This window comes from Engraulis encrasicolus, chromosome 10 (genome assembly GCF_034702125.1).
Source record: "Engraulis encrasicolus isolate BLACKSEA-1 chromosome 10, IST_EnEncr_1.0, whole genome shotgun sequence".
NCBI lineage: Eukaryota > Metazoa > Chordata > Actinopteri > Clupeiformes > Engraulidae > Engraulis > Engraulis encrasicolus.
Window position 1 is genome coordinate 24,440,698 of NC_085866.1, and position 24,133 is coordinate 24,464,830.

Genomic DNA, 24,133 nt, shown 5'->3' on the forward strand with positions numbered 1-24,133 from the left:
TACATGGCTGTGTCACAGAAGAAGGCAATGCCATGCCTGTGTGCAAAGCGCATCAATACAAAATCCATTATGGGCCATTTAATGTCAGTGAACAAGACATATCACATTACTTTTTCAAGATGCTCTGGTGAAACTATCTGACGAGATGCACTCAATCAAGGGTGTTGATTCCAGGAAAACGGGACACTAAATAATAATAATAAATAAATAAATAAATAATAATATGAATTATAGAACCATGCACTAAGACAAAATATTTGTTTACATATTCATAGATTCACTTTATTTAATATGTTGCCGGAAAATTTGTGATATTTCGCAACAAGTACTGTATGTTAACTGCTATAAACAGTGCAGAATATTGATTAATTGACGAGAACTCTAATGAGGATGTGTGGTTATAGTTGGTTATACACAGCAGGTCTAATAGTCTAGCCCAGTACTGAAATGGCTGTCTCATTCATCCCCAGTCAGCATGAGGAGAAGGAGAGAGCTTTCAAAGAGCAGCTGTCCCATTTAGCAGCCCTCCTTCCTACCCTGCAAGTATGAACTCATCTCTCTCTCTCTCTCCTTCTCTCTTCTTCTCTCTCCTTCTCTCTCTCTCTCTCTCTCTCTCTCTCTCTCTCTCTCTCTCTCTCTCTCCCTCTCCGCAGTATTGACACGTCCATGTGTGGTGTTCATTTGAGATGATTTTATTTTTGCTTTTACGCACTGCTCTACTCATCCATAGAAATTGGTAGTACTGTAATCATTTTTGGAAATCATATAAGCACATTATTTGATACACAATATCTGCATTTAGTCTTTTTCCAGAAGTTATGCATACATGAAAATGTAGAAATAATTATGTCGATGTACGTAATTTTACGTATGATATTATTAATAGTATTGGACTTAATATTTGTTTCTATTTTGCGCAGGTTCACCTTGTGACATGTTCTGCCTTCCTCAGTTCGGCCAACAAATTCGAGTTTTTAGACATGGGTTATGTAAGTGCACAATGACAATGACAATGCCATTAAGTCACATTTCCACTTGGCTTGATATCACTCAAAACATTCGCCAGAGTACATGTCAGCTTTTGTTGACAGATAAACATACAGTTGTTAGAATGAAACTGGCTCCTGCTTATATATGTTTTTCATTACCAGCAACTGATGGAGAGGTTGAAAAAGATTGCAAAACTGCCTCACAGACTGCGGCCAACTCAGAGCAGTAAGGTACAGAATTATTTCATTACTGTACTCCATCCATGTACACGTGTCCTGCACACACACACACACACACACACACACACACACACACACACACACACACACACACACACACACACACACACACACACACACACACACACACACACACACACACACACACACACACACACCTGTGAAACAATTTTAGCACAAATGTATAGAAAAAAAGGAAAAAAACGGAAGCGCTGCGTGGATCCAGATCTTTTGACACGGGTGCTCTGACAGTGTGTGGATAAAATTGACATAAAAAAAATGAAGAGCAGGAAACTGTGGCACTCCGTTTTCTTATTTTTTAAAAGTACTCAGTACTTAGTAATAGTTTAATAGTAATAGTACAAAGGTTTGTACTTTTAAAAAATAAGAAAACGGAGTGCCACAGTTTCCTGCTCTTCATTTTTTTGATGCATCCTATGTATCTCAGATAAGATTATCAAAAATCATATTGCACTGCATGAAAATCTTGAAAAGTGAGTAGTATGTGTCTATCTTTGTATTGTGCAATGTGAGTAAATGTGCTGGAAGTGGAGCTTTGTAAATGGCAAGTAGGCGAGTGATATGACTCATCGCTGTGATGCGCTGTGCTGTGCTGTGCTGTGCTGTGCCTGTGATGAACAGATAAATTCGGAGTACCGGTCAGAGTTCGCTCGCTGCCTGGAGCCCTTGCTGCTGATTGGTCAACGCCGCTCCGTCTCCGGGAGCGTCTCGGGACTCGGCCACGGCAACGCCACTGGACTGTGAGTCAGTCTCTCGGCCTTGCGCCCTCATGCTCAGTCTGTCTGTCTGTCTGTCAGTCTGTCTGTCTGTCTGTCTTTTGGGGGCTTTTTATGCCTTTATTATGACAGAGACAGTGAAGAGCGACAGATAATTAGCGGGGAGAGAGAGCCGGGGAGGGCTTGGCCATATGACCTTGGGCCGGAATCGAACCCGGGTCGCCGTCCTCAAATTCTCTCTCAGTCTGTCTGTATTCATCCATCTTTATAGCCTGGGCGAAAGCCAACTGTTGACTCAAACAGTCAAACAGTCTGGCGAAAGCTTAGAGGAACCCGTCTCCATGAAGAGTGGGAGATGGTCTAATCTAACTCTGCCATTGTAATTCATTGGAGTCCCGAATTCAAATTGAAACTCATATTGTGTTTTATTAGCATGACTGTTACGATATAATGTCGCAAAAGCATACAAATTACAAAACAAAAGTGTGAATAGTGTTACCTTAACCAATCAGCGACGGATGGACTTTGTGGGTGAGTTCTGCGTCACCACTCTGAACTGTTTGCTGATTGGCTAAACAGTGAGCAAACCGAGCTAGGAGGGTTTCGCCAGACTAGGTGCAGAGCCAAAATCTTTGGTTGGAGTACATAGGATGGCGTCGCCAGGCTACCATCTATCCAGTTCCATCCATCTACCCATCCTTTCATCCATCCTTGATTGCATTCTTCATCTGGCTGCCTTTCTATCCAATCCCTCATCCAGCCTTGTACTTATTCAGTCTTTTTGTCTGTCCATCCATGTCCATATCATTCTTTCATCTATCCATCGATGTAGTTTTCTGTGTACCTGTCTGTCTGCCTGTCTGTCTGCCTGTTTGTCTGTCTGTCTGCCCATGATTACCTATCCCCATCTATCCATTATGCATCCATCATTGTGGTCCCTGCATCTCTTGTAGTTTGTCCATCATGTCTACTCATATAATGTAGCATACAGTCCCAGGAAAAAGTTTGTACACCCTTTGAAATTTCTTACCTTTCTGTCAAAATTGGTCATAAAACATGGTCTGATCTTCCCGGAAATCACAAGAAGGAACAACCAGAGTCTGCGTTAACTAATTCAACCCAAACATTTACAAGTTTTCATATTTTCATTGGCCATAAGATGTAAACATTCACAGGACAGCAAGGCATAAGTAAGTACACCCTTGCATTCAATAGGTTTTAACCCTAAGTTAGTCGCAATAACCTCAACCAGATGTTTCCTGTAGTTGCAGATCAGATTAACAGAACAATCTGGATGTATCTTGTCTCCCTCTTCTTTAGAGAACTGCCTCTCGTCAGCAAGGTTTGTGGGATGTCTGGAGTGCATAGCTTTCTTGACTTCATGCCATATAATCTCAATTGTTTTTTTGTCAGGGCTTTGACAGGGCTATTTCAGAATGTGTATTTCATTATTATGAAGCCATTCTAAAGTCGATTTGCTTCTAAAGTATGGGTTGTTGTCACATTTCAGCACCCATCCTCTTGTGTGCTTCAACTGTGTGACAGACTACCTCACTTTTTTCTGTAAAATATTTCGATAAACTTCTGAGTTCATTGTTCCACTGATAATATCAAACTGAAAAGGGCCTGAGGCAGCAAGGTAGCCGCATATAATGATGCTCACGCCACCATACTCAAAGGTGGAGATGATGTTTTGGTGAAGGTGTGGTTCTCCAGTTCTCCTCCAAACCTGACATTGTGTGTTCCCTTGAACAATTCAACTTTGGTTTCAACGTTGGTCTACAGAATATTTTGCAGTAATTCTATGAAGCATATAAATGCTTTTTGGCAAACCTCAAATGTGCAGCAATATTTTTTGGACAGAAACCCCATTAATTTTAGATTGGCAGAATGAATCCCATTTTTAACTATTCTTGGTTACATCTACTCCTCTGAATATGGTGGCGGGAGCATCATTATATGTGTCTACCTTGCTGCCTCAGGCCCTTGACAGTTTGCTATTATCAGAGGAACAATGAACTCAAGTTTATTGAGATATTTTACAGAAAAAACGTGAGGAAGTCTGTCACACAGTTGAAGCACACAAGAGTATGGGTCCTGAAATGTGACAACAACCCATACTTTAGAAGCAAATCGACTTTAGAATGGCTTCATAATAATGAAATACACATTCTGAAATAGCCCAGTCAAAGCCCTGACAAAAAACAATTGAGATTATATGGCATGAAGTCAAGAAAGCTATGCACTCCAGACATCCCACAAACCTTGCTGACGAGAGGCAGTTCTCTAAAGAAGAGGGAGACAAGATACAAACAGATTGTTTTGTTAATCTGATCTGCAACTACAGGACAAGTCTGGTTGATGATATTGCAACTAACTGAGGGTTAAAACCTACTTAATGCAAGGGTGTACTTACTTATGCCCTGCTCTCTTGTGAATGTTATGGCCTTATGGCCAATAAACATATGATAACATGTAAATGTTTGGGTGGAATTAATTAAAGCAGACTTTGATTGTTCTTTCCTGAGATTTCCGGGAAGATCAGACCATGTTTTATGACCAATTTTGACAGAAATGTAAGACATTTCAAAGGGTGTACAAACTTTTTCCTGGGACTGTATATATAATGATGATTATTTGCAAACCTTACAACTGAGATAGAGCCCCCCTACTGGCAAACTACAACTACTGTCACTACTGTGTTGTTAATGGATAATGTTGTCCCCTGTCACTGTTAGTTTATGCATAATGCTGTCTGTCTACCTGTCTGTCTGTCTGTCTGTCTGTCTGTCTGCCTCTGTCTTTCTGCCTGCCTGCCTGTCTGTCTCTGTCTCTGTCTGTCATTCTGCCTGCCTGCCTGCCTGTCTGCCTGTCTGCCTCCATGTCAGATTGCAGTCGTCCCTGTCTGCACCGTGCCACTGCCCTGCAGACCGTGACCTGCCCCTGAGCGCCTCGGTGGTGCGCAAGCCCACGGCCCACCGCTACATCAGCACCAAGGTCCTGCTAGCCGAGGGGGATGAGACGCCCTTTACGGACCACTGCCGCACCTACGAGGAGAGCTACAAGGTACAGCACCTAACCCTAACCCTAACCTTAACCTTAACATGACTAGACCACTGCCCACTTACAAGGAGGAGAGCTACAAGGTACAGCACCTAACCCTAACCCTAACCCTAACCCTAACACTAGACCACTGCCCACCTACGAGGAGAGCTACAAGGTACAGCACCCAACCCTTACCCTAACCCTAATCCTAACCCTAGAGGAAAGCTACGAGGTACAGCACCTAACCCTAACCCTAACCCTAAAGGGTGGTTTATGCCTCCAGTCCAGCGTCCCTGCGTCGTAATGCAGTGAGCCGCGCAGTTAACGTAGTGAAGCCCCCCCCATCACGCAGGTACTTTGGGGCACCTCCCCAAAATTGTGTCTCGACGCAGGGAGCGACGGCGTGAAAGGGCGAAAATAGGTCTCTGATTGGTCCTCTCGACCAGCCTGCTCTGTCCTCGAGTCGAGAACAAGCGCTACTTCCTTGTTCTAACCTTCGTCGGTCTACGGACTGTGAGCTCTTCATTAAATAAGTTGCCCGTGCTTTGTTGTTTGATTTATTTACACGAACCAAAGACAACACATGCGCTTGCAAGTTACGACGCTGAAGTTATTTGGACAGTTGAACAGTGGTTCCGAGGTCGAGGAAACATTCCGCTTCGTCCTCGACAAATGAGCCACTTCTTTGTTCCAAACTACCACTGTGGCTGCCAGTGCGATCAAACATGCACGTGATATAAAGATTTAATGTTTCATTTTCATTCTCGTCGAGTCTGTGATGCTAAAAAACAACCGACACGTCTAGTTTACTCTTTGTATTGAAGGCAGTTTCAGCGTGGAATGACATCGCGCAGACCGTGCTTCAAAACAGGGCATAAACCAAAATTAACTGCATCATGGCTGCGACAAGCTCACTCTGTGGCACAAGTAGGAAGCATAACCCGCCCTTAACCCTAGTGCCTTGTCCAGTGCAGCACCTATGGGGAAAGCTACAAGGTACAACACCTAACCCTTACCCTAACCCTAACCCTAACCCTAGACCACTGCCCAGCTACAAGGTACAGCGCCTAACCTTAATCCTAACCCTATCCCTAACCCTAGACCACTGCCGTACCTACAAGGAGAGCTGCAAGGTACATCACCTAACCCTAACCCTAACCCTAGAGCAGGGGTCCCCAAACTAAGGCCCGGGGGCCGGATGCGGCCCGCCAAGCCCCTTTGACCGGCCCTCCACCTCTCTGCACCTCACCATTTGAACTGGCCCAAAGAAGCAATCCTTACAGAAAAAAAATAATGATAAAATATATTTTTTAAATATTTTATTTTGTTTATCAACAGGCCTTCCTACAGTTTCATTTTCACTAACCAAGTGTGAATCACCAGAAGTTTCTTGTCTTGATAGTTTCTCTCTCTGTAATATAATATCTCACTGTAATATAAACAGGCCTAGCATTTCTATTGTATCACTCATAAACTGTCAATCACCATATTTTTCTAACCTTTCCTTGCAATTTTTACATGGTTATTAGAAATTAAAACGAATACCTGTGGTATTTCAAATTGAAAAACATGTGAAGTACTCACTTCTTTTGCAAATCACTTGTAATGCTGAACTATTTTGTGCTAGAAATTATGGCTATAACAGGCAGTGGCCTAGTATAAAGCCCACATGATTGATCCCGGCCCTAGAGGAAAGCTACGAGGTACAGCACCTAACTGTGAATAATTTCACATTATCACCTTAACAATTTCACTGTATTACCTTATCAAATTGACCTGAAAGAACACACAGGAAACAGAGGTAGCATTTAAAATCTGTGAGCAGATTTTATTGTTTAACGGCCGGAGGAGTTACTGCGTGGGAGCAGCAGCAAGTCCTAAAGTGTATACAGAAAACAAGCCTATTTAACCAGTCCCAGCCCCACAGTCCATGACATGATCTCATCTTTCCTGTCATGCATATGTAGAACTATATATGGTCTCTGTCTGTCCCTTGTTCCGACAATGGCGTCGTTCTGTGATGTATAGCTTCCACGTAGCCTAAACATCCAAGGTCATAGTTCAGCAAAGTGATAACTTAGAGAGAGACTTCTCTGGGAGAGAAGTCTCCTCCTAGTACAGATGTCACATAAATCAATGAGCAAAGGAGAGAGAGAGAATAACAGAGAATAATGAGAATCAAAGAAAACAAGAAAATCCTAACTAAAGGTTACACTTGTATCACATTGTATATTTTCAATAATACATGCAGATAATTTATTAACACTAACCCTTAAGCCCCCTACATTTGGGCTTGCATGCCCACCCACGGGGACCCTGGTTCGAGTCCGGCCGGGGTCATTTCCCGATCCTCCCCTGCATGTCTCTCTGTCCCTTTCGCTTCCTGTCACTGTCTTTGACTGTCCTGTCAAAATAAAGGCATAAAAGCCCCTAAAAAATATATTAAAAAAAAAAAAAAAAACACTAACCCTAACCCTAACCCTAAACCACCGATGAGGAAAGCTATAAGGTACAGCACCTAACCCTAACTCTAACCCTAAACCACTGGCTCACGGACGAGGAAAGCTACAAGGTACATCACCTAACCCTAACCCTAACATTAGACCACTGCCGCACCGACGAGGAAAGCTGCAATGTACATTAGAAAGAGGCTTGGAGAACTTTGCCAAAGAGAAGGTTTTCCACACAACGTTATCAGTCTGCAGACTTCTCTTCGCTTTCCACATTCATATGTATTGTGCAGCTTTGATATAATAGGAGCTCCATGCTCCATGCTCCATGCAAAAGGAAAAAATCTGCACCCTTCAGGTCTGTGTACAATACAGTATATCACGAAAGTGAATACACCCCTCACAGTTTTGCAGATTTTTGAGTATATCTTTTCATAGGAAAGCATTACAGAAATTTCACTTTGACACAATGATTAGTGACCTTTTAACAACATATTTAACCGCTTAAATTTCTTGTTCACTCAGAAAAAAGCTAAATACAGCCATTAATGTTTGAACATGTACTCACAAAAGTGAGTACACCCCAGATTAAAATCCGGTAGAGAAGGGGCTGTGTTGGCTTGAATCGTCTCGAATTGAAACGAAATGAAAAGGGATGAAAAGGGAGGTCATCAGTGTGCGTTTCAACCTTTCTTTGCATTGAACTTTTACATTTTGAGTCTGCATCTGGCTTAAATAGATTGGTGTGAGATTTGAATGCAATCCTATGGAGAATATCAAGATCTGCTTCAGTAGTCACAGTGCATGTTGACATGCATGTTTCTTTTAGGTGTATTTCAGATTGCCAATGTTGACAGCATTCATGCATCCCCAAACCATGTCAGTCCCACTACCATGCTTGGCTATGGAGAGGATACACCTTTTTTGTAAAACTCACTTGTTTACCACCACACATGCTTGACACCATCTAAAGTATATTTGTTTATCTTGGTCTCTTCATATCACACGACATGGTTCCAGTGATCCATATCCTTGGTCTGTCCATCTCTCTTGAGACCAAGATAAACAAATTTGCTTTAGATGGTGTCAAGCATGTGTGGTGGTAAACAAGTGAGTTTTACAAAAAAGGTGTATCCTCTCCATAGCCAAGCATGGTAGTGGGACTGACATGTTTTGGGGATGCATGAATGCTGTCAACATTGGCAATCTGAAATACACCTAAAAGAAACATGCATGTCATCATGCACTGTGACTACTGAAGCAGATCCTGATATTCTCCATAGGATTGCATTCAAATCTCACACCAATCTATTTAAGCCAGATGCTGACTCAAAATGTAAAAGTTCAATGCAAAGAAAGGTTGAAACGCACACTGATGACCTCCCTTTTCATCCCTTTTCATTTCGTTTCAATTCGAGACGATTCGAGCCAACACAGCCCCTTCTCTACCGGATTTTAATCTGGGGTGTACTCACTTTTGTGAGTACATGTTCAAACATTAATGGCTGTATTTAGTTTTTTTCTGAGTGAACAAGAAATCTAAGCAGTTAAATATGTTGTTAAAAGGTCACTAATCATTGTGTCAAAGTGAAATTTCTGTAATGCTTTCCTATGAAAAGATATACTCAAAAATCTGCAAAACTGTGAGGGGTGTATTCATTTTCGTGATATACTGTAGCTTTACAGAAGACATTTTGCACAGAACTAAAGTGTGCAGGTTTTTTTTTACTTGTTTCTCATTGAGTTGGGGAGTTGGTTTGGCCCGCAGCCTCACTTGCACTACATACAGTAATTTGGCCCTTGGAGAAGAACAATTGGAGACCACTGTCCTACACCTTTTTAAGAGAAGAGCGGTGACCCTGTCACTTATCCAAAGCGACTTATAAAGATGGCATATTACTTAGAATACTTTTGGATAAAAGCGTCTGCTAATGTCATGTCATGTCATGTCATGTCATGTCATGTAGACCCTCCAGAGTGAGATCCAGATGCTGAAAGACCAGGTGCAGGAGGTCCACAGGGACCTGACCAAGCACCACTCCCTCATCAAGTCCCACACCATGAACGACATCCTGGACAAGTCCGTAAAAGTGGACAGCGAGATCTCCACCGAATACTCCTCTGTGGAGAAGATGAGGGCCATGTTTGAAGAGGTAGAGGACAATTGTGACACATAGACCTGTACAACATGGATGGTTATGTGCCACATATTTATTTGTATGATGCAACATGTTACATGTTAACTTCTTACATGTTAAATAAATATATTTGACCATATTAAGTTTTTTTCTTTTAAATGGATATACCTTTCTTGTAGGTTTGGGAGGAGACTTTTCAGAGGGTAGCAAATGAACAAGAAATCTATGAGGGTAAGAAGACCAAAACAGATGTCTAGGCATATACTGTATGAAAGACGATATTGCTATACGTGTATAGCTGACTGGCTGTGCCTCCAGCAATAGTACAGTGTATATTACATAGAGTCAAGACTAAGATGTATTAGCCTGTTGCCACTTACTTGTGCCGGCACCCTTGTGCCAGTAACTGACCACATGGTGTCTCTGGTTTCATGGGGTTGTGCTTGTCTGTGTGTCTGTTTGTGTGTTCTTTCCATTATCCTGACTCTCGTCTTCCTTTGTGCTTGTGGCCTTGAGATGATGTACCAAGATGTCATTGACGACAGAGGTTTAATTCAATATCCCACAAAAGCGTAATTCAAAGGTCATTTTCTCCTTTTCATTTGGGATATTGAATGAGAAAATATCCCCCAAAGGTTGTTGTGGATAGGCTGACAGCGGAGAAACGTTGTTGTTTTCTCCATGGAAGCCGGGCGTTAGTGAAGTACAAGGTTACAAGCACAGGTCGAGGATGGGAGTTGTGATATTGGAACGTTGCTGCCACATACTTTGTGCCTGCATCCTTGTGTAGTAACTGACCACGTATGTATGGATGTGTGCACAGATAGGGATGAGGTGGTGCTGAAGCACCTGTCCCTTTGTCCCATTGGACAAAAAAATGTCAGAATGTACTGTGTGGTCCATTTGGACATAATCAACACACGTGTCAATAACCCTCCGATATGACATATAGCATCCCCCCCCTCCCCCCAGAACCTGCCCCCAAAATGTCTGTGCACACCACTGACTGACCACATGGTGTCTATGGTTTCATGGGGTTGTGTCTGTGTGTCTGTTTGTGTGTGTTCTTGTCCTGACTGTGTCCTGACTCTTGTCCTCCCTTGTGCTAGTGGCCTCGAGATGATAATGTTGATGATTGTTGTGGCTGGGCTTACAGCAGGGAAACGTTCTTGTTTTCTCTATGGAAACAAGTCAAGTCAAGTCAGCTTTTCTTGTCACTTTCTTCATATGCACAAGTCATACAAGGAAAATGAAATTAAGTTTTCTCTCTATACCATGCGAAGGCATAGACATACACAAGATGACTGACATTTTACAGACTGACATAAAGTGCAAGACAGGACAGGTAACAGTGATAGACTGGTTACAATAAGTGATTAATAATACCGGGGCGTCAGTGAAGCACTAGGCCACAAACACAGGTCGAGGATGGGAGTTCTGATAATGGAATGTACCCTGTGTGTCTGCAGCTCAGCTCCATGACCTGCTGCAGCTGAAACAGGAGAACTCCTACCTCACCACCATCGCCAGGCAGATCGGACCCTACATCCACTCCATCGCCAAGGTTAAGGAGCGCATCCAACCCAGGTGCAATAATACTGGCCCTACGCACAATTTACACTGGCGGTTTAAAGCATCACCATGTAGAATCGTTTCCTATCTCAATATGTTCAGCAATCACATGGGCATTGAGCCCAGTTACTGCTCAGTGTCATTGCTGATAGTAACCTTCGCTAAGGAGGTTATTTTTTCTGTCACAGTGGTTAGTTTGTCCGGCAGCAGCAGGATAACTCAAAAAGTTATGAACGGATTTTGATGAAATTTTGTGTTGTTGTTGGAAATGGCAAAAGGAACGAGTGATTAAATTTTGATAGTGATCCGGATCCAGGATTTTTTTAAATTGTAAGTTACATTATAGGCATAGGGTTCCACTTATATCTACTGTCAATGGTTCCAGCATGTAGATATTATGGCGTCAGTGACCCCATGGCCTTGGCAGAGGTTTGCACTCTCTGAGTGATTCTAGTTTCAAATGTTTTTATTTATTTTATAAATATTTCTTTAAAAACTTAAGTTAGAGCTTTTCCGAAGACTTATGTCATATTTGACTGTTCAAATACACATTTATTTGCATTGACTTCATGCCTTGGCATGTATATAATAAACTAATTTCTCTGTGAATCAGGCGAAAAGACCCCAAGGTGTGTAAGGATGACCGGACGGAGACAATGGTCAAAATCTATGATGACAGCAGCACTACTGACTCAAGGCAAGTGCTTCATTCATTTATGGTAATACCTGTAACTGTGCATAGCAGCTCTGCTAACAAAGTAAGGATAGACCGATATATATATCGGTATCGGGCCGATATTTGCATTTTTTAAGTGTATCGGTATCGGCCGATACACGTGTGGTTTTGGCCGATACGCAATATTTATTATTTTATGTCATTCAGGTTTTTTTAAAAGCACCAAGACACTTTATTTTTTTATTACTTGATTGTTAGACATTACTTGATTGTTTCAGTGGGTGTTTAAATGTTACAAGTTCTACCTCAATTTGATAATGTTAAAGGAATGTTTATTTTTAACTTGAGACCTGGAATATTTGTCATTTTTTAACCTTTTTTAACCTGGATATCGGGTATCATAGTGGGTTTTCAGCATGATCAATGCAGGGCAGCAGGTGGTATTGTGTAGCCTAGTCATTTTCAACCTTTTTTGAATTAACGCCCGCTTGACCTCATCATAAGCCTCTCAACGCACACTTGACCTCATCATATGCCTGCCAACGCCCCCTTAGTATTAAAAGATAAAATGGACTAATGCCCCCCAATGGCAACTAAGCACTGTCCCCTCTCAACTGTATCCTTCTATCTAAACGCCCCCCTTGGGCTCCCCAATGGGGTATTGTAGAGCATCTGTTGAGAAACACTGGAGTAGCCCATTACGAAGATGGGCTTGTCAACGGGTCTATGCAACTACATCATAACAACATTGCTATGACATTAACAAAGTGTCAGATTAGGACAAGACAATTCATGTATGGTAATAATAACCACACAGCAATGTTAACAAATTGTGTTTTCCCCAGAAGAAATGCATTTACTGGAAAACCGGGTGGTACTAACTACCTACGCTTAATAACTAAAGGCTCTTTTCCATTGCCAGTTTTCTGGTAGGCCTACAGCTTGACACAGCACAACTCGGCACCTACTTTTTGCTTTTTGATTCGGAACGACACAGCTCAATCGTAAAGCAAAAAGTGGCGCCCGAGTCATGCTGCGTCGAGCTGTAGGCCTGCCAGAAAATCGGCAGTGGAAAAGAGCCTATAGCTATTTGTACAAGACAATGCATAACAGAAGACTATGCATAACAGAAGAATGTATTGATATAATGTGTGTGTTATTGTGTGGACAGCAAGAATGACACGTCTAGCGCCGAGGGCGAGGGTCATGAGAAGGTTGTGGAGAACCCGTCGCTGCCGGACGAGGCTGGACCCAAGACCAAGGACCACCACAGAGCTAGCAGGCAGAAGAGCCCCACAGAACTAGTAACATGCCGCAAGGAGCCACCCATTTAGCAGCACCCACACATTAAAGCACATCACAGCAGGGTAGACACGTTTCAGCCTAAGACAGGCGCGTTTGCAGAGGACATGGTGTAGTAGTAATAAGTGCCGTAATGAGAACAAGCTTGAGAGTGCATGATTTTGCTTTAATTGGATCTTTTAACCTGGAAGCTTTTTTTCCCATTTAGCACACACACCAATTCTCAGCAAAAGACATCACAGGGCCATTTCACAGAGACTGGGCCAACGATGACTGTCTGGAGCACACAGGATGTTTTTCAGTTATTATTGTGGTTGGAGACTAAAGAAGAAGCGCTGAATCGACATGTTAGTCATGCTTGCACCATTAATAAAATAACTGAAAAAATGTATCCTTTGTGCTCCAGTCATCCTTGGCCCAGTCTCTCTGAAGGGGACCAACTTGTTTCCTAATCCTCCTGTCTACAGTCCTGCACTGTGAGCACCAATAAGGCTAAAGCACAAGTGACCTCCTTTCCCAACACCACAGGGCCATGCCTGTGAAGATTCCCATTCATCCAGGTCATGTTATCCAAATGAGTCAATTGACTTGGCAACAGAGCTGGACTTCATTCAATCTGGAGTCCTGACTGATTCCAATTTTCTGACACTTTCAATTCGCTTTTATCCAGAGCACCGTACAGTTATTTAGGTACAGGATAGTAGTTATAGTCCCTGGGACAATGTGAGGTTAGGTGTTTGTGTTGCTCATACGCATTTCACCCCTGGATGGGGGTATTGGAAATGGGAAAGCCCCCCAAAAGCTGCTCGGTGCTGCTTGACAGGTAGGCCAGACCATTCATTTTGAATTACTTGGGGACGGTTTAGTCGTCCTCCAGGCGGCCCACCAATAGGCGAACGCACGTGGACACATAACATACAGTACGTCATGAACATCAACTGTCAGCAATTGATCACAGCAGGTTTCAAACCAGAGCTGATCTCACTCATCCTACCCAAGCACTCCAGGGCATTGAGGATCCAGTCCAAAAATGAATTACTAAGTAATTAGTGTGGTCTGGTAAAACCAGGCTAGCTTGACAGTGGGGAAACCAGAGACGATTGATAGATGAGGAGGAGACTGTTCATAAGGAGTTTCTTCCAGTATTAGCATGACGGAATATTCTAAGCTGCCATACTATGGCAGCCACACCCCTTTAGGAGACGAGGAGAATCAATGGGGTTCAATGGTAAAGTCACACCCATTAAGAAGACGGGACTTTATCCCACTTCACTGCATTGGAAACGCATGCTACAGTCAGGGCCACTGACAGCTTGTGCCGGTCCCTCAGGATAAAAAACTCTAAAAGGGCTCCCAATCCAAGACGTGCAATTTAATGAAAAGCCAATTTTGGGGCCCCTCTCTCCCTGGGCCCGGGACAACTGACCCCGTTGTCCTCCCCCTACCGCAGGGATGAGGAAGGAAATGCCCTTTCATAATCCAAAATGATCTCCAGTTACGCTACTTACAGCTGAACCCTAGGACACCAACGATCATGATGCAGCCCAAGTGATGGTCAACCTTCAGTATATTTAACTGAGTTTTTCAGGGCAGATTCCAATAGCATAAGTAGATGCCAGTCTAGTCTGTGCAAATAAAATCAGTTTCAAATAAAGTCAAGTTAATGTCGTGATGTTAGTTTTGTGACAATGTATAGACACGTTGACGGGAGTATGACCATGGTGACAGGAGTAGAAATAAAGGTTGTATTTCATCTATGTACCATATTTCAATCCAGCTGCTTTTAAACTTGAAAGTATCAGGAAGAAATGTAATTATAGGAAATGATGGGAAAATACATCATTTTTTGTCATATCACCTTCTTCCAAAGCATGAAATAGACATACATTATGAAATGTTTTGTCAAAAAATTACATCATTCACTTCAAACTGATTAAACATGAACTTTATTTCACACATTTGAAATGTTTCCATTTTTCTTCTTTTTTTATTTCAATTTTGAAAACGTGAGTAAATGCACAGTAATCACCTAGGAAGTAAACTCTTTTTTTTCCTCCACAGTAAAATTCCCTAATAGGTCTGCGTTTGTATTATAGTGCAAGTCAACCATCATCTAAAAAAAAAAAAATCTGCATCCCGTCAGCAATATCACAGATAGATACCTACCACATGTGCTCATGTTCACAATAACCCAGGACCATTGTGTATACTTAGTGCTCTTAATTCGTTTAAGTGTGCTGAGCAGTCAGTTTCCATTACTCCACACATAATCTGTGTGCACATCAAACACCAAATCCAGTCAGTGCATTTCCGGTTTGGCCTTGCCCTGCCAAGCCCAGCCCAGCCCAGCCAAGCCACGTCAGGCAAAACAAATCAATACCCGATGAATCTCTTCCCTTAAACCCAAGCAAGTTGAGGAGTGCTGAGGCAGCTGCGCATCAGCCTTCATTCTCAGGTCAGGTCCACTGTGCTACTGGAATCAGTGCTGCTGTTGGTTTCAAGACTTTGAGATGGTTGAACACAAGGAGTGGGGGGTGACGAAGATGAATGAGTGGGAATGAAGATGAAATAAACAAACAAAAAATATATAGAATTTAAAAAAACCTCAGAAGAATTCCCTGAATAAAGCATCAACCTCTGGAAAGCACGTATATTTTGGTTTATTCCAAGACCAGGTCACTCTTGCAGACAAGCTACAAAGGTCTGCTACAACTGGCCCTTGACTCAAATAAGTTTTCTTTAATTTCAAATGCCACACTGAAAGGATCACAATCACTACTCAATGCTTCATGTAGAAAATCCTCTGAATAATTTAAATCCGCAACACAATTCCTCAGATGTTCCACAGCTAACAGCATTATTTATGTCCATCATCATAATCATAAAATCAAGCGTGACCAGCACGGGCCACCACAACAACCAAGCACACAGATTGCTTCTCGCATTCGCCACAAATATTGGAAACATTTTAAATAACCATCATCACTCCACAAAGTCAGATAAAAACTTGCTAACGAAACAGTAGTAAAACAGGACATGGCTTTGAATATGAACTTCAGCTAACACATCTGAATGGAAAAACACTGCCAAAATCTGGGTCAAGGTCCATATAAAACTCCTTTTTTAAATACAAAACTAAATAAAACAGGAACACAATCTGTCGCTGGCTAAAAGACAATACACTGGTTTCTATTGTCAGATGCCCAGACTCTAATTTAGGGTCCATTGCTGGAAATGATGCGTAAGCAAACATGACACCAGATACGTGATCAGTGGCCCTGATTCTTCAAGACGTATTCCTGAATCAGTAACATTTATGCTTGATGAAACAAACATTGCTCCCCATCTCTAATCTTTTGGAACAACCATCAGAGGGGCTACATGATCTGGAGAATCTTAAAACATTACAGCAAAAAACAAAACAACTTTACATTTAACACCCTAGTTATACACTGGGTGGGCTGATGCAACAGACATTGAAGGTGACTTTTTTTTTTGAAAGATGAAATGTATACATACAGAGTGAGGAATGAGTGTGCGTGAGAGAGAGACAGAGAGAGAAAGTGTGAGAGTGACAGAAAGAGATGACGTGTACATTACAATTTTATGAGTGTGATTACCAAAAAAAGAAAAACGAGACACTTTTTGTTTTGGAAGGTGTCTGTGTGGTTGAGTCCAGGTGGCCATGTGTGCCGTGCATGTTTGGTGTGCACGAGACGAGAGGTCAGTGGATGGTGGTGGTGGTGGTGGTGGTGTTTGGAGTCGATTGGTGGATACATCAACTCCTCAGCCATGCTCAGAGCAGACCAGTGTCCCCAAGACAATGCAGCTTGTTGTCCTGGTTGCCCTTAATGCTGTGACCCAGGTCCCCGGTCCATCAGACTAGAGAGAGAGAGGGGGGGGAGGTGAGACAGGAACCCCCGGGGCATATCCAGAGCATCACACTCCGGGCCACAGCCACAGCCACAGCTAGCCTGCTCTAATCTCACGGTGCCTGTCAAGTTCAGGTGAGGGTTTCTAGCTCTAGCTTCCCCCACCTTTCACACAATGTGCATTTCGTATCCCAGGATCTCCTCTTGCAGGCCCTCCCACAACACCTATCCTACCCAATCCAATCCAGTCCAGTTCAGTGTAGTGGAGGTAGTCCGTTCCACGTTTTTGTGTGTGTGTGTGTGGTTTAGGGGGCCATCCTGATCCCCCTGATGAAGGGAAGGCCAGAGGGCACCCTGCGCTTGTACTCGATGTAGTCGTCGCCGAAGAAGTGGATGAGGGAGATCTCCTCCTCCTCGATGCGCTCGCGGAAGAAGCGCCAGCTGGCCAGCGTGTAGCCCAGGATGCAAATAGGGTTGCACAGCATCACCTGCGGAGAGTACGGAGGCACGTCAGTTTTTTTGACAACATACGTAACACAATTTATCTTGCATCAAATGGAAATGCTTTTAACCAACACAAATCACAGTTGCACACATGTCTGCCATATGACAGCCGTGAAAGCCCATTGGGAAACTCCAACTCCCATTGTCATTGTGAGACAACACACCACAGCACACAAGTGAACACTGCACACTACGAAATTGCATTTATGCTTCACCCGTGGAAGGGGGAAGCCCTCAATGGCACTCCAAGGGAGCAGTGCGGTGGGATGGTACCATGCTCTGGGTACCTCAGTCATGGAGGAGGATGGGGCAGAGCACTGGTTAATTACTCCCCCCACCAACCTGGCGGGTCGTGAGTCGAACCGGCAACCTTTGGGCTACAAGTCTGATGCCCTAACCGCTTACCCATGACTGTCTGTGTGCCTGCTGATGCTCCAGTATTGCTATTCTTTTTTTTTTTATTTGTGCCAAATATCTTCTATTCTTGTAGCTCAGTGTTTCCCAACCTTTTTTGTCTTGCCTACCCCTTACGCCTTTTTGTCATATTATAAGTACCCCCTAACTCCTGCTATATATCTCTTACTCCATCCTAGTGTGGCTACATTCCATTCATTTGTCATCATTACATTTTTCCTGGAACCCCCTGCAGTTTGCTTCCATACCCTTATGTAGCGGATGCTGACTAGCAAAGTGTCTCCCATGCCCGAACCGGAGCGTTGAATGGTAGGTGGGGGTTCAAGCCCTGAGTGGCAAACTAGCGCAGCATCACCCCAGTTCCACTGGTGCCGTGACCCAGATGGGAGTGAGGATTAGGGGGGTGAATGTAACCGATGCCAACTAGCACAGTTCAACATAGAACATTAGTAACACCTCCCTCCAGAAGCCTCATATAGTATCCGTAGCACTGTCTGGACCTTAAGCTCAGCAGTATTGTATTGTGCTTCCCATGCCCGAACTGGAGCGTTGACTGGAAGGTGGCGAGTTCAAGCAAAATAGATCACCACAGTTACACCTGCAGTGTGCTTGCATACCCCTAGTGGTACACGTGCCCCTGGATGAGACGGCATCATACTTCCAATACAAGAGCAGTATTAATAAGATTTAAAACTCTACCTGATATGGCAGACTACGCTATCAATACTGCATCATCTTGTTACATTGCTCCAATTATATTGATTTTCCCCCCTTTGGCCAACTTGGGGCCCCCTGGCAGTGGGGGACCCCTAGGCTGCAGCCATATCTAGCCTGTGCATTAATCCGGCCTTGACAAAAGGGTCAGACAACTATGAAAATAAAGTTGTAGCTCGAAAACGTTCACTTGGTAAACTTTCTTTTTTTAAAGCAAAACGGGAGCAAGTGTGAGGAGGACATTCAACTTTCACGAATCTACCTGTGTGCCGATGCTCCAGTAGAACCAGCCCACGTAGGAGGGGTGCCTGAAGAAGGCGTAGACGCCGCCGGTGACCAGGATGTGGCTCTGCGACTTCTCGTTCTGCACGATGTGGTTGAAGTTGGAGCCGGCCGTGAACATGGCCATCTTCCTCAGGAACTCACCGCATATCACCATCCCCAGCCCCAGCACACTGAGCCATGTCATCTGTTTCCCATCTGAGTCAAGGAGATGCATTTATTATTATTATAAAGGAGATGTCTTATTTATTCAGTGTTTCCCACCGTTTCAGGTGGTGGTGCGTTACTCCGCATCAGAATCACAAGTCCATTTCTAAAGCAACTTTATGAATTACATTCACAACATGAAATTTCTATCTTTTCAGGGGACTTAGTCAAGGTGGTAGGTGTGTCTCGTCAAGGTGGCCGCCTTAGCAATAAAGTGCTGGGGGAAACCCTGTTATTACCATCAAGGAGATTTACATATTATTATCAAGGAGATTTATTTATTATCATTATTATTATTATTATTATTATTATGGGGAGTATTATATGGTCAGCTGAATGTTTTCAACACACAATGTTCAGCATTCAGTATTTATAGTCGTAGCTTAGAGTAGAGTAGAGTTACTTTATTGATCCCCAAGGGGAAATTATGGTGTAGCTCAAGGCTTAAAAAAAGGCTTAATTCAGCATTCAATACTAAGCTGAATGTTTTGACATTCTGAAAACTTGAAAGCGGTGATGATGGTGGAGGTTATTGGGGGGCTAGTTTGGCCAGAAAGCTGTGTGTGAACCTAGCTTGGCCTTACCGTCCAAAGCACAATTAATTCCCATGTATGGCTAATGCAAATCAGCATGACAATTAAATTTGACAGTGGTTGCTGTACGACTGGGTATAGGAACTTATCCACCATAGATTGTAGGCCTATAGATGAAATCATGTCTGTGGTAGTCTCTGGCATCTATAGGCCTACAATACACTCTCTGCTATACATCACACAGGGGGTTGAGCGATAAGATGGTTAAGTGATCTGAAATTGAAAAACTGAAGTTGAAATTGGGTAACGAATGCAGACCTGGAAATAGCAGCTTCTCTACTATGAATTCAATCCACGATGACGCAGCAGCAATCGTGTATTCGAAACTGTGGTTGAGGAGGAAGGAATCCAGTGTGAGACTGCGTGGGTTGATGATCGCCGTCACCAGATACTCCGAGTAGTGGAAGAAGGCGAGTGAACACATGTACCTAGAGAGAGGAAATCAGTGTAATTCAGTGGAATTGTCTCTTAGTGAAATTTTAACGACTCATCATACACTGGCTTGAATGAACGTTGGAGGGCACCTCCCCAATGATCAATAAATGCAGCTCGACTAGACACACAGTCTTGCGAGGGACAGCGAGTTTCACGGTGAGGGAGGGACGTGTTCTTACCATCCAAAGTGTGTCCATGTTGTGTCTGCACAACTTATTATGATACCGCATCCGAAGGCAAATCCAAGAAAGCATGCACGCACGGCGACCTGAGGAAAGGGGACAAGAGCTGAGTTACCAACAGCACGCGAGGGGACAGGTGAGGGACAACTTTAGTCTCAAACCCAACAGTTTGTTCTAGAGCTAGACCACTCAGTTAGGATGTTATCCAAGTGATCACCACGCAGAGGTGGATGACAGCTGTCCAGCTAAATCTACTTATGCTGCCAACTTAGCCAAGGTAATAGGCTTATGACAACAGTGGAATAGACAGCGCGTCTTACTGGTTTCACGACGGCAAACCAAAACAATTAACTAACAGAACGCCATGTCATAGGTAGTATTATTTTAGAGACTTACTTTCTTTAGGTATTGTGAAAAGTGTACGTAACTGACTAGCCCGCTAGCAAGCCATCTCTTACCTTGTATAGAGGTCCCTTGTATATCAGTAGAAGGAAGCCGTTGATTACTGTGAGGTACACAACCGAGGCTATTTTACCATTAGATCCCGTTAAATACTCGAGAACCCAGTCTATATGAGGTGCTACTGTTGTAAGAAAGGGGATCAAAAGAACGCCGAGTCCACAGAAAAAGCTAATAATACTAGTCTTCCCCTCTAACACCAACTTATTGCCTGCCATGTTGGAAACTGATGTCTCTCTCGGTCAAGTCTCGCGTTTTTTGACCGTGATCTCCTCCCTCCCTTCCATCGCTTTGCACTTCCCACAACTAGACACCAGAGGTCGCCGTAGCTGTTGTAATAAGTTTGAGAAGGAAAAAAATATGTGTCATTTGTAGATAGAGCTAGGCGTCCTGCAATCTGACGGGACGGTGGACGTAAAAAAAGACACATTACATATTTTTAGAATATATTATATAATATAATTTATGAAATATTATATAAAAACTATATTCGGCATAAACTTTGTGTATGCCATTGCCCTCTAGGCCTAGGCCCATACACTAACTATGCCAGTGGGTAGGGGCCTATGCCTATAGGCCTAAGTAATCAGTAGTAGCCTAAATGAGTTGTATTTCTGAATAGAGATGTAGGCCTGTCTAGAAATGTAGCTTACACGAATTGGCATTTTTTGCAATGGACTGGAAATAGACAGGCACAACATTAGTCCTGCTACAGCAGCCTATAGCCTGTGGCAGCATAAAATATCTTTTTTTATTTGCAAGAATATTCACTAGAGAGCTGTTGTAGAAAATGTTACGTTTATTAAGAAAATCATTCACATGTCATTCACAATACAACAATTTGGCTACAGTACACAACTATTATAATGAGGGTAAATTCAACAACCATTATGACTAATAGTCATAGTGTAAAAGTGTAAAAACATCAGAGGGTTCGTAGTGATTTCCAAATCCATCGATAAAATGCCACAAAATGCCCCCCCAACTGGAGCACTGATCAAACAGCATTAACAACAATAAAAAAGATGTATAAGGAAATACAATGGCAGCGCCTGTGACACCAAACATATACAAAATAAGCATGAATACACATAGATTATAGGCCTACTGTATATGAAATGTTGCATGGTGACAGTGTATTGCATATGTTTCCTCTGCCTCTGATATTTAGAGGGGTAAATCACTAAAACATGGACAGTACTGTGGCAGGCCCCTGTTTTTCCTCAGACAAGTTCCATTAAAAAAAGACAAGAGAGAGAGAGAGAGAGAGAGAGAGAGAGAGAGAGATGGAAATGGAGGCGGGGGTAGATAGACAGAGCAGAGGGAGGGAAGGAAAAGAAAGAAAGACAGAAAAAAGAAAGCAAGAATGAAAGAAAGAGAGGGATAGAGAGAGAGGCAGAGAGGAAGGAAAGAAAGACTGAGAGAAATATGATTATGGCCGATCACACAGCTCAGTGTGTGTGTGTGTGTGTGTGTGTGTGTGTGTGTGTGTGTGTGTGTGTGCGTGCGGCGGCGTGATTAAGATTTTAAGCCATAGGGGTAGATTTAATGCTTTAATAACAGCGGGGATGTAGAGAAGTCCCCCATGTCGACTCTGTGTTTCCTTTTGTGTCCGCTCCACTCATGTGTGATAAGAAGAGGGGAGCATGGGGAGAGGAGAGCGATGCTCACGTGTGCCCGGCTTTCCAACTCAGCATCCGGCGGGGCCTCCCAAACCAAACACTGTCTGCATGTGCTCAGGGGTGCCGACAGGGGGGGGGACAAAGGGAACAAATGTCCCGGGCCCAAGGAGAGAGGGGGCCCATAATTGGGTTCTCTTTACATTGTATCTATTTGGCTGGGGGGCCCTTTGAAATGACTTTGTCCTGGGCCCTGCGAAAGCTGTCAGCAACCCTGCATGTGCTCATTTGTCGTTTGGTGTTTTTGTTGTTGATGATGATGCTTGTGGCAAATTTTTTCTTTTCTTTTCTTTGTTTGTGGTTGGCAGTATTGGTGGGGAATTGTCATGGATTAGAGTTGGGGGGACGGGAGGTTGTGTTGAATGAGGAAACAATGCAAAGAGAGGATGAGGATGAATGGGCTACATCATGTTGTGAGAGGCTGATCCTTGAGTTCATGAGTGTAATAATGTCTCTGTTGGACCTTGATAGGACACGAGAAAACCCCCATGGCCCTACACACACACACATGCACACTAACACACACACACACACACACACACACACACACACACACACACACACACACACACACACACACACACACACACACACACACACACACACACACACACACACACACACACACACACACACACACACACACACACACACACACACACACGTGCGCACACACACACAAACACACACACATTCTCTCTCTCTCTCTCTCTCTCACACGCACACAGGCACGCATGCAAATAATGCGCTTTTCATTCACTATGCACAATTCATATACCCAGTACCCCAAAACCACATCCACTGCATGATGAAATGATGTGGCCCTGCCTTCTGGTGTTGAGCTCAAAAACAATGAAAAATTAAACAGGAAAAAGAGGCTTTAGAAAATAATAATGAGCAGTCAGACAAGCAATTGTGGAATGCAGGCGAATGCTAGCAAAGAAACTTCATACTGTATGGCAAACTTGAAAAGACTTCACGTCTTATTAGGATGACAGATGTCATTTGAATGCGTCTGAAATATTATGCGCTATGAAGGAGCTGCAGAACGTACGATAAAGAATGTGTACTACACAGCAGCAACTCTGCAGTGTTACTTCACTGTAGGACCAACACCGTGAGTGTGGCAGGCATTCAACTCTTTAGGTTTATAATTAACTCTGGAAAACGTACGTACTGTGAAATGAAAGTAGAGAAGACAAGTTAGCATGCAGCAAGCCTTATGTGTCAGGAGCACTGATGCTAGTCATGCAGACATACAGCAAGGACAGCGGAACGAGGGAATGAGAGAGAGAGAGAGGAAGAAAAAGAACAGTAAAACATGAAGTGTTAATTCAACACTTAGAGAGTACTCTGGGACTAAATACACTCTAGAAGTAATTAATCAACTCTCTACGTGTTCAATTAACACTGTCTTTTTTAAACTGAAAGAATAGAACAGTCACTGAGGAGAGAGAATAATTCCTTCTCTGCTGGAGGTTTTGTACTGTTGGGTTTGTCACTTCAGACGGTGATAAATGCTCCCCGGCTCAGGCTCACTGTGTCTGGATCCACGCACCGGCCTCGTTTCTGCTTCACACGGAGGTTTTCATGAAATTTCATGTAGCAGCGAAACCCTGTGGAGAGTAATAACACGTTATCAA

The 24,133-nt window shown here is 43.2% G+C and overlaps 2 protein-coding genes across 2 annotated transcripts in view; one reads left to right on the forward strand and one right to left on the reverse strand.

Moving 5' to 3' along the window:
• rnf207b (ring finger protein 207b) overlaps positions 1-16,230 on the forward strand; it is a 35,124-nt gene extending 18,894 nt beyond the window's left edge. The window contains exons 9-18 of the mRNA XM_063209437.1: positions 471-543; positions 921-989; positions 1,152-1,220; positions 1,872-1,990; positions 4,855-5,032; positions 9,429-9,614; positions 9,779-9,830; positions 11,069-11,186; positions 11,785-11,944; positions 13,008-16,230. Of these exons, the coding sequence (XP_063065507.1) occupies positions 471-543; positions 921-989; positions 1,152-1,220; positions 1,872-1,990; positions 4,855-5,032; positions 9,429-9,614; positions 9,779-9,830; positions 11,069-11,186; positions 11,785-11,944; positions 13,008-13,181 (1,198 nt within the window). The 3' untranslated portion in view covers positions 13,182-16,230. The remainder of the gene's footprint in view (positions 1-470; positions 544-920; positions 990-1,151; positions 1,221-1,871; positions 1,991-4,854; positions 5,033-9,428; positions 9,615-9,778; positions 9,831-11,068; positions 11,187-11,784; positions 11,945-13,007) is intronic.
• icmt (isoprenylcysteine carboxyl methyltransferase) lies at positions 15,080-21,029 on the reverse strand. The gene is made up of 5 exons (XM_063208424.1): positions 20,811-21,029; positions 20,350-20,438; positions 19,994-20,163; positions 18,916-19,133; positions 15,080-17,509 (listed from the first exon to the last, which is right to left on the reverse strand). The coding sequence occupies exons 1-5, from the start codon at positions 21,027-21,029 to the stop codon at positions 17,327-17,329; spliced, it is 879 nt and encodes a 292-aa protein (XP_063064494.1). The 3' UTR covers positions 15,080-17,326.
• Between the last annotated feature and the right edge of the window lie 3,104 nt (positions 21,030-24,133).

Coding starts and splice junctions, on each gene's coding strand:
- icmt (XM_063208424.1), bottom strand. CDS start 21,029: ATGGCAGGCAATAAGTTGGTGTTAGAGGGGAAGACTAGTATTATTAGC. Junction 20,439..20,810: donor ACAAGGGACCTCTATACAAG/GTAAGAGATGGC, acceptor CCCTTTCCTCAG/GTCGCCGTGCGTGCATGCTT. Junction 19,134..19,993: donor AGAGAAGCTGCTATTTCCAG/GTCTGCATTCGT, acceptor TCCTTGACTCAG/ATGGGAAACAGATGACATGG.